We start from the raw sequence: 10838 nt of genomic DNA on the forward strand, positions 1-10838 counted from the left end.
TTGAGACCTTAATGTGTACACATGTATACTACTACTTCATTGAATCTTTAACTCCATGAGGAAAGAACTTTCTTTTTTGGTTGTGCCAGGTCTTAGCTGTGGCCAGCGGGCTCCTTAGTTGTGGCATGCGAACTCTTAGTTGCGGCATGCATGTGGGATCTAGTTCCCTGACCAGGGATCAAAGCCGCGCCCCCTGCATTGGGAGCCCGGAGTCTTAAACCCCCGCGCCACCAGGGAAGCCCCCGAAGGAACATTGTTATCTCCACTTTGGTAACAACTAAGCCAAGACATGGCAAGGCTGAATAACTTTTTTTAAAATAAATTTATGCATTTATTTTATTTTTGGCTGCGTTGGCTCTTCATTGCCGTACGTGGGCTTTCTCTGGTTGTGGCGAGCAGGGGCTGCTCTCCATTGCGGTGCGCGGGCTTCTCACTGCGGTGGCTTCTCCTGTTGCAGAGCCGGGGCTCTAGGCTCGCGGGCTTCAGTAGTTGCAGCACGCAGACTCAGTAGTTGTGGCTTGCAGGCTCTAGAGCGCAGGCTCAGTAGTTGTGGCACACGGGCTTAGTTGTTCCGCAGGATGTGGGATCTTCCCGGGCCAGGGCTCGAACCCGTGTCCCCTGCATTGGCAGGCGGATTCTCAACCACTGCGCCACCAGTGAAGTCCAAGGCTGAATAACTTATTCTTGGTCACAAACTATAACAGTGCCAGATTTGAAGCCAGAAATCAGACTTCAGGGTTTTCATGCTACATAGATCTTCTGTTGCCACCTTACAATTAACTCCTCACAAAGTTGATGAGAGTTGAATCGGTTACTGGAGCAAACCAGAGCATCTGGCTATTGAATTCGGATTGCTGTGGCCGAAAGTGTCAGCTGTGGGAGCCCTGAGTTTGGGCTTCTTGCGGCCCTACCCTGTCCACCACAACGCTGCTATCAAGCCTAAATTCCAGGGAAACAGGCCTCAGAAAAAGCACTAAACCAACCTATTTCACAGACAGAGGTACGCAAGGGGACGATCTGGCTCTTAAAGCCGACTCAGAAAACGAAGTCGCGATGGCCAAGCGCTGTGCACCGCCTCCCGGCAGCCGAGGCACAACCGAAGCCGCTAGGCTCCACCTCCAGCCTCCCTTCAGGTGGCGCTGTAGGACTAACCCACGTTCCAAAATGCAGTCGCCCCAGTTGCTACAAAGCACCGAGATAAGCGGAGCCCGTGGCTAGAGAGGTATTTCCCAGGAGCCTCCCAGGTCGCCCCGCGAGCACCATGCACTTCCGCTTCCGGCTCTTTATTCCGGAAGTTGCTTTTTGAGGTAGTGTGCGGGATAGTGTGGTCTTTGTGAGCTTCCACCATGGCGTACCGAGGCCAGGGCCAGAAGGTGCAGAAGGTGATGGTGCAGCCAATCGTATCCTACTCGGGATGTGAGAAGGAGGAGGTTCGGGTCAGGAAATGGGGGGCGAAGGAGCAGACGGAGCAGGCCAGAGGGAGCGGAGTCCGGCCCCTCATCCCATGAGCCCCTGGGGCGGCCGAGACTGGGAGAAAGCGCGGGTAGTTGAAGAAGCAATTACAGGTGGGAGGTGGGCTTGGCCGACCCCTGCGGTGGGAAATGCAAGAATGGCGGGGGTGAGCTGTTGGAAGACAACCTTAGTTAAGTACTCAGTGAAAGCGGGAGTTACCGGTCTCGTGCCTGAGGAAGATGTCGGCGCCGAAGAAACTCCAGGAGAATGAGAGTGGGAGGGGATTCGTTTACAGTGTTTAGGGAGCCCCAAATGGGTGCCTAGTTGGGCACTTTGCATAGGCACAGACGTCGCGTTCAGAAAAGTGAGATGGGGGTAGGGTTGACCAGTTCCAGGAAGCAGAGTCTATGCTATGCGTGTATTTTTTCCTTAACTACTGCTGCAGAATCTCATCTTCAGATACTTGCAAAATGTAAGTTGTTTGTTGTTAACTGTTTCATAATTACTTTTTAAGTTAAAGGTGAATTTATTTGTCTGTTTGTTTCATCCTGTCTGATCATTGTTCTAGAGTTAAATGTAGATGAAACTGGAGATTGTGAGAGTATTTGAGGGGAAGGAGTGCTGGGAAAGCTCTAATGTGTTAAAATGGTGTGTAACCATGCCAACTCCAAGCATGCAAAGAATTGTGTCGTAATTACTCTACAAGACCAAAATTACTAATTTCAAAAAGTAATTATTGGTTGACATGACAGTGGTAATTGGGTACTTTTGTTGCAGTGGGTATGGCCAGAACATTGGAACCTTTCCCCCTTCCCTTTAGGATGAGACACTGGAAGAAAAATTCAGTCGGCTTTAAACTAGGTCATAAAGTGGTGTGTTTAGCACTTTGCGGGGTGGGGGACACATATTTATAGAAAAGACCCAAAAAAAGGAAGACAGGAAGGATAGGTTTAGAGGATTTAGTGGCAGCCTTCTTTCCTTTGAGGGGAGTTTTAGCAATTCAAAATTTGACTTGACAAGGCGGAGTATTTAAGTTATCTCTGAAAGAAAATGTGGCTCCTGTTGTTCTGACAAACTTTAGTGTGTGACAACACAATTGAAAAACAGATTAATATCAAGCTCTTGTAATTTTTAATCACAGGAATTGAGAGTCCCCCTCCTGGTTATTAGGTGTGAGACATGGAGAACTGAGTACCTAGAGAAAACTGTCTTGGAGCTGGATTTTGCTATAGGAGATAAGAAAGAAGCCCTTTTAAATGCTATCCTGTCACAAATTTTCACTTTAAATGTATAGAGACTAGAAGCAGTGGAAATATGATTGAGTTCTAAGTTCACAGGAAAATTATTAACTTAGTTCCAATATATTTATTAAGTGAGAATGTTTCTTGATAAGTAACTAGTCTTGGCTTTTATTTGTTAAGGTTTTTTTAGGAGCCATGGTTGTCTGTTGTTTGACCAAAGTGGTTGGATTTTATTTACTTATTTCTTAACATTTCTATTTTTGTTGATTATTTCAGAGATCTCGGATTCAGGTGTGGCTTTATGAGCAAGTGAATATGCGGATAGAGGGCTGTATCATTGTGAGTACCCAAGATATTTTATCTCAGAGCAGTTTGTTTATAGAAAAAGACTTACCAAAAGATAGCAGAGCAATATACAAAAAGTCAAAGACCCAACCCACGGAAAGTTCTTCAGGACCCACTGTCCTTGTCTCATTGTTTTGCTTGATAGGGATTATGTAATTCATAAAAGAGAGGGAAAATTATTTAAACAACAGTATTAGTCCTTAAAGGAGGGGTCAAAAGAAATAAAATGGGGCCGGGGAGATGGGATTAATGGAGTATTAGTTCTGGGTTAGGTGATACCTGAATAGAACTGGGTGGGGTTAGTTAAATAAGATGTCCAGGATGGCAGAATAGCCTAAATAATGTTTTTAAAAAGGAAGATATGGATGGAAGTGTTATGCTACGACTCTGGTATTTCTTTTAGACAGTGTAGATTCCATCAATAATCTCCCCTTCCCTGTTTACTAGTTAGAAAACAAGCACGGTGGTTGGTGGTGGTAGTGTCTTGTGGGGAACATGGGAAGAATTAATTCATATATGTACACACACTATATTGAGCACGTTATAAAAGATAAGGGAAATGGCTCTTTGGCATAGTTAATGAAATCTTAAGTCCCAAAGGTTCCAGAAGTAATGTGAAGTACATTCCATCTTCCTTTATTTAAAAAGAGGCTTAGGGAGTTTCCTGGTGGCCTAATGGTTAGGGTTCTGAGCTTTCACTGCCATGGCCTGGGTTCAGTCCCTGGTCGGGGAATTGAGATCCTGCAAGCCGTGCAGCATGGCCAAAAAAAAAAAAAAAACAAGGCTTAGGACGGGGAGGTGGTGTTTCAGCTAAAAGATCAGTGGAGAGGTGAGTTTCTGAAGTTAGCATCTCTATATATAGCCATTTTCATTTAGAATGGTTTGGATATGATCTTATGTGAAGATGACAGTCAATTGGCTTATTTTTCTAGGGTTTTGATGAGTATATGAACCTCGTATTAGATGATGCAGAAGAAATTCATTCTAAAACAAAGTCAAGAAAACAACTGGGTAAGACTATAGATGGCCTTAAAGAATTGTAGAAATTTTTATTCACTTACAGAATTGAATTGCAACTCATTTCACGTTTAAATTTAGTTTGCATTTGAGAAGTTATTATTTGGGAGAGAAATATACTCTTGAAATCATCCTTTGCCACTTATTCTTTACCCCACTCCATTTTTGCTTTTGTCTCTCCACTCAGAGAGCTCTCACAAAGGTTACCAAAGACTAATGGTGTTAAATCGAATGGTCCTCATTTTATTGCGCTCTAAGCAGCATTTGGCTCTGTGGTACTATAGTCAGGTTTTTGCTTTTCATTACTAGTTGTTCCTTTTTCAGACTTTTATATATTCATTCTTTAGGACCCAGCCATTAACTGTTTGAGTTGCTCAAGTCTTGGTTCTACGTCCTTCTGTCACTCAGTATTATTTTCCTAGGCACTCAAGACTGCACCTTAAATTACATTTATATGTTGACTTCCAAATTTACGTTTGTAGCTCTAGACCTCTCTGAGCCTATTCAACATTTCTACTTGGATGTCTCAAAGGCTCCTCAAAGTTAGCATATCAGAAATCAAACTCAGTTCCAACCCCTCACACACTGTTTAGAGCAGTTTTAGTGTTCCCTGCCATGCTGAATGGCACCAGTTCTATTCAGTTTGCTAATAAATTTCTCTGCAACTACCTCAGCTCCCTCCAGTTTGCTCTGCAGGCTCCTGTCATCTTTTATTTAAAACACCAATCTGAACTTGTTATCTCTTTGCTAGAAAGCCTTCAATGGCTTCTTATTGCTCATAGGATAAGGAAATCTTTAATGTATCCTTCAGGGTCCTTCATGATCTGGCCTTACCTCCCTCTGCTCATTTTGTATCACTTTGCACTTCATATTCTGAGCTTCACCCACACTTCTTTCAATTCTTGGAATCTGTACATTTGTCCCATCATAAATCTTTGTATATGCTGTTACCTGTTTCTTGGGACTCAGACCAAATGTCACTTCCTGCCAGGGTTTGGTTTGGTTTTGCTTGGGGTGGGGATTGATGGAGGGTGTGCTATGCTGAGTTTGTAGTAAAATATTCATTACTGGGATTATTAATGTCTTTGCCACTGGACCACATGCTCCATTAGTGCATGAGTCCTGTCTTTTTTGCTCCCTAATATGCTCAGTGCCTAACTCAGTGCATGCCACGTAGTAGAAATTTTAAAATATTTGAACAGTGAAGGCAGTTTATTAACCCACGTTCTTTAGGATTCATGGCTTCATCAAGACCTACTGAATCATTTCTGTTAAAACTCCATTAACTTGAGGTTTATTTAGACATTTTGTCTTTAATTGTTTAATGCCCCACTTCAGAGCTCACTAGTATTTTTATCAGTGGTGGGTTTCAGGTGCCTCTTTCTTCCAGTCCTTGAGGATTCTCTTGAGCCTATACTAGCTCTGTGGAAAGTAGATTCTAAGGAGTGGTATAATGTTTGGCTTTGCTTTTTCCTGCTTAGGCTATTTTTGTGAAAGCCTGGATTTTTCGAATTTAAACATGTCTTGCCAGGAAGGCCAAGCTAACCTTATTGATGTTATTTATAAATTATTTGCAAAATGTTGATTTCCCATGGTAATATCCACCCTGTAGAACAGATTAATATTACCTGTTGTAGAAGCCTGGGAAAGTGAAACAATTTAATTGCTATTGGTGTTGATTAGAATTTCTCAAACTGTTTTACTGAACACCAGTGTTCCTGAAGATATTTATAGATATTTCTCAGGAAAAAAGTATTCTCTGCTCAAATAAGTTTAGAAAATGTTAGGTAAAACTTAAACAAATTTGTGTACCACAGGATGAAATCTATTAAGAATTGTAGAAGAGATATGGGAACATATGTATATGTATAACTGATTCACTTTGTTATAAAGCAGAAACTAACACACCATTGTAAAGCAATTATACTCCAATAAAGATGTTTAAAAAAAAAAACTAAGAAAGGGATTATAGTAAATATGCTGCATTTCCTAAAAAAAACCAATTTCTCAACTTCTACAAACTTGGAGCATTAGGAAATGTTGGGGTAGTTGACTTAGTCTACAGAAACTACTTTTTGTAAAATAACATTTCTCTACCTTCATTATGTTATTGTTGGAAAAGTGCACATGGTCTGATATGCACAACCTTTCAATATATGAATATTGGAAAATGTCACATACCTTCTCAAGAGAGAAAGCATTTTCAAAATCACTCAAGAATGATATGAAATTCTGAGGCTAAAAGGTGGTTACAAAGTAGTCTGAGTGGCTATTAATAGCTTTTTTTTTTTTTTTAATTTTGTGTTGCAGGTCGGATCATGCTAAAAGGAGATAACATTACTCTGCTCCAAAGTGTCTCCAACTAGAAATGATCAATGAAGTGAGAAATTGTTGAGAAGGCAATACAGTTTTTTTAGGTGTGCTTTGTTAGAAGTGTAGTTCTAAAGCATTTATTCATATTGTTTTGCTCACCTTTATGTTATTACCAGATGACAATAAATGCTGTGGGATTGTTTTTATTAAAATATTTACATTGTTTTCTTTTATCCAGTTGTAGAGAGTTTTTACACAATGGCACCATTAGCTGTTAGTATTTATTTTAAGGTTTTCTGAAGATGGCACTTGTCCTGGGCATTTGCTTTTCACAGAACTGGGATCTGTAGATTCTTAAGGCAAAGAGTAGGAATTCTGCCTGACATGTAATCTTCTGATACTGGGTGGTGGAGAAGGGGAGTGTTCACAAAAGTAAAGATTATGGTGCCAATATCATCAGTTCTAATTCTGAATGCTGGGACACAAGGGTTTCTAACCACAATAGGTTGGGGACATTATAGTAGCTCAGTTTTTGCTTAGCACTCTCTTAGAGTTATTGTGTAAGGCCTTTGTGAATTCTGATTAAGATCAGAATGTGAGAAGTATTTGGATATAGGCAAAGAATGAAAGTTTGTTAAAAAGGAGCTCTGTTAAGAGTTAACTGGAGGGAGACTGTGAGATTGGTAACCTGAAAAAGACCCACAGGCAACACTGGTAAGTTGTTGTTAGGCAGAACAATAGTATGTTAGTTGGGGAAACACCTCTCCTATTCTTATCTCCAAGAATTTTGGTTCCTCCTCCAGTAATTGCTTATTTCCTAATTAAATTATGTGGTCAGTTCTCTCTTGCCCCAATATCTCAAGGTTGTTATAGTTAGAATTCTGTTAAATGGTTATAGAGCATCTGCTATTAGTTGAATATATACAGTGAAACAGGCTGATAAACATAGCTTTAATACCACATGCTAAGTGTTATTTAAGTTGAATCTTGAAAGATGAATAAGACCTACCTTAAATTCTGGTAATGGGCAGTATTATTAAGGGTAGGTAAGGAAGAATCAAAAAGTCCAGTTCCTGCTTTTCCAAGTGCCTATGAGGGAGATACAGAACTTTCCTTTTTTTTTTTTTTTTTTTTTTTTTTGCTGTACGTGGGCCTCTTACTGTTGTGGCCTCTCCTGTTGCGGAGCACAGGCTCCAGATGCGCAGGCTCAGCGGCCATGGCTCATGGGCACAGCTGCTCCGCGGCATGTGGGATCTTCCCAGACCGGGGCACGAACCCGTGTCCCCTGCATCAGCAGGCGGACTCAACCACTGCACCACCAGGGAAGCCCAGAACTTTTCTTTAAACTGAGTGAAAGAATCACTTCATGAGACAGAGGAGATTTGTCGGTAAGTGTAGAAATCAGTCTAGCTTAGAACTTGGCATTCTAGCTGTTCCACTCCATTTGAACTTGTGCCTTTTTGGTCATATTTTGAAATAAAGGGCTGCTTTAGCTCTTTTAACATATTTGAGTTTGAAATTCAATTGAACCTGCTACAGCATGCAAAGAAAACATTGGGCAGCAGAGGGAGTTGCAGTCCTGAGACTGCTTCAGCCTTTCTGGTGAAAAGCTTTTTGAGAGCAGAGCAAAGACCTCCCTGCAGCTTTCTTGGCACCAAAATAGCTGGGAAGCAGGATAAAAACTGGAGCAGTATAATCCCTAAGAAAACCTGCTGGCTGCTTTTTCCAGTTCCCTGTATGGCCTTTCTGACCTGGCTGCCCTATGTAAGCAAAGCTGTGCCTGCTGTGGCTTATCCTGAATGGATCAAGACATGGAAAGGTCTATTTTTGACAGAGCAAGTGGTGATAGTGAGAAATAAGGTACAGTGAACTCTTAAAATTGAGCTCTGTATTTAGAAATCTCTGCTTGCTTTCCTGCTGTACTGGAGCCTGTGGTGTTTACTTTTTAAGTTGTACTTTTCCACAATCTGGAGATCTTTTCTTCCAACCAGAATTTGTATTACAGAGGGAGTTGCTGTCTGCTTCATTAAGGTTATTAAAACATGCTGCTGGGAAGCTGCTCTTGTTGGCAGCCCTTGGTATGTGAGCGGTTATTTTTCTGGAATGGCTGTTGGTTTCCGAAGGGGGTCTTGCTAACCACCCACGAACTCTCTTGTAACATTATTGAAGTGAGGGGTGGGAGGAGAATCAGCCTCTGAAAAAGTAAGTGCTGATTTGGGCCTGGTGTTCTGTAAGTAGTAAGTAGGGAGAAAGAAGGATAAGAATAGTTTGAAAATGCTAGAATTTTGTATATGCAGGCACCAAATATTATTGTATCACATTTGTCAATTTCAAGACTAGAGAGTAGATCTCTGTCTAATTTGGATTAAGGCATTATTAGCCAGGAAGTGTCACGGGCATTTTCTGGGGAAAACCTAATAGCACCATCTCATGTTAACTGGATGACACAGGATCTTTTCCCTAATTAATTATTTGTATTAGAACTGATCATAACCACATACTCGTGGCATGCTTTTTTGAGGGGATGCTTGGTAAAACTTAAGGTGACATGAGAACTTAAGTCTGTTACTACTTAGAATTTAATTTTAATTTAAAAGTTATATCCAGTGGAATTTTTAAATATTAAAAGCATTAACTTAATACATGTTCATGATCAAATGTAAACTATACAGAAATATACAGAGCAGAAAACAGAAGTCCCTTCTTTTCCCATCAGTGTTCTCCATAAATAACCACTGTTAACAGTTAGGTGCTTTCTGAACTCTTTACAGATATGTATAGCTTGGTTTGATTCTCATTTTGGTATTACTTTAAAATTTAGGTAAAATTTTGGTAAAATACACATAATATTTACTATCTTAACCATCTTGTTTATTTATTTTATTTTTTTTGGCTGTGCTTCACGTCTTGCGGGATCTCAGTTCCCCAACCAGGGAACCTCTGCCCCCTGAAATGGAAGCGTGGAGTCCCTATCTTCACCATTTTAAAGTGTACAGCTCAGTAGTGTTAAGTATATTCACATTGTTATGCAACCAATATTTAGAACTTTTTTATCTTGCAAAAAACAAACTGTACCTATTAAACAACAACTTAACCATCCCTCCCTTCAGCCCTTGGATTTGATTTTTTGTTTCTGAGTTTGATTAGGCACCTCATATAAGTGGAATCATACAATATTTGTCTTTTTGTGACTGACTTACTTCACTTAGCATAATGTCCTCAAATTTCATCCATGTTGTAGAATGTGTCAGGATTTCCTTCCTTTCTAAGGCTGAATAACATTGCATGTATATATACCACATTTTGTTTATACATTTAACTGTCGATAGACATTTGGGTTGCTTCCTCTTTTTGACTTTTGTAAATAATGCTGCTGTGAATCTTCGAGACCCTGCTTTCAGTTCTTTTGAGTATGTTCTCTGAAGATTTTTGAGTAACCATCATACTGTTTTCCACAGTGGCTTCACCATGTTACTTTCTCATCAACAGTGCATAAAGGTTGCAGTTTCTTCACATCCTTGGCAAAATAACTTCTTTTTTTTTTTTTTAAGAGAAGTCTGTGACTTTATTGGCCGAGCAGGCTACTTGAAGGGGGTGAAGCCAGAGGAGTGGCCCTGATGCCAACCTGGCTGTGTAGATGATTGAGAACTCAGGCTTGATTCCACCTGGTTGAAGGCCTTGACCTTGTAGACGCCCACCATGCTGCCCATCATCTCAGGCAGGATGATGATGTCCTCCAGGTGCATCTTTGCCACCTCAGGTGGCTCCTTGGGCAGTGCCTCCTTCTTGGCCTTGCACTGGCGCTTTAGCAGGGTGTGCTTCCTTGGCAGTCCTGGTTCAGCAGTAGCTGGGTGCTGTACAGCTGTACCAGCTGCTTGTAGGACACGGCCTACAAGGCCTACGCTGCTGTAGGTGAAATTGCCGAAGGTCTGCTGCTTCTGCTCCATTTCTGCTGTCTTGTCGATTCTTCGGAGAGGTAAAACTTCTGTTTTTGATAGCAGTCATCCTGATGGTTGTGAGGTTGTGGTTTTGATTTGTATTTCCATAATGATTAGTGATGTTGAGCATCTTTTCATATGTTATTGGTCATTAGCTTGTCTTCTTTGGAGAAATGTCTATTCAAGTCCTCTGCCTATTTTTAAACAGTTTTTTTTGTTGTTGTTAATTTGAGGGAATTCTTTACATATTCTGGCTTAAATAAATGATTTGCAAATATTTTCTCCCATTCTGTGGTTGCCTTTTCATTCTGTTCATTGTCTTTTGATACACGGAATTTTTTAATTATGATGTAATCCAGTTTATCTGTTTTTGCTTTTGTTGCCTTTTTTTTTTTGGCCTTGCTGCAACTTATGGGATCTTAGTTCCCCGACCAGGGATGGAACCCAGGCCCTTGGCAGAGAAAGTGCAGAGTCCTAACCACTGGACCGCCAGGAATCCCCTGCTGCCTTTTTAGTGTCATAGGTATTTTTA

At 40.9% G+C, this 10838-nt stretch overlaps 1 protein-coding gene and 1 pseudogene across 1 annotated transcript; one reads left to right on the top strand and one right to left on the bottom strand.

Annotated features, from left to right (window-relative positions):
* The first annotated feature begins 1269 nt into the window (after positions 1-1269).
* SNRPE (small nuclear ribonucleoprotein polypeptide E) lies at positions 1270-6601 on the top strand. Its single transcript, XM_027082693.1, has 5 exons — positions 1270-1400; positions 1898-1924; positions 2970-3032; positions 3971-4049; positions 6366-6601. The coding sequence occupies exons 1-5, from the start codon at positions 1347-1349 to the stop codon at positions 6419-6421; spliced, it is 279 nt and encodes a 92-aa protein (XP_026938494.1). The 5' UTR covers positions 1270-1346; the 3' UTR covers positions 6422-6601.
* A 3348-nt stretch (positions 6602-9949) lies between these two features.
* LOC113607375 (40S ribosomal protein S15 pseudogene) lies at positions 9950-10315 on the bottom strand (annotated as a pseudogene).
* Between the last annotated feature and the right edge of the window lie 523 nt (positions 10316-10838).

The sequence above is a fragment of the Aethalodelphis obliquidens genome, unplaced genomic scaffold (genome assembly GCF_003676395.1).
Source record: "Aethalodelphis obliquidens isolate GAN/ISIS:26980383/991018 unplaced genomic scaffold, ASM367639v1 scaffold48, whole genome shotgun sequence".
NCBI lineage: Eukaryota > Metazoa > Chordata > Mammalia > Artiodactyla > Delphinidae > Aethalodelphis > Aethalodelphis obliquidens.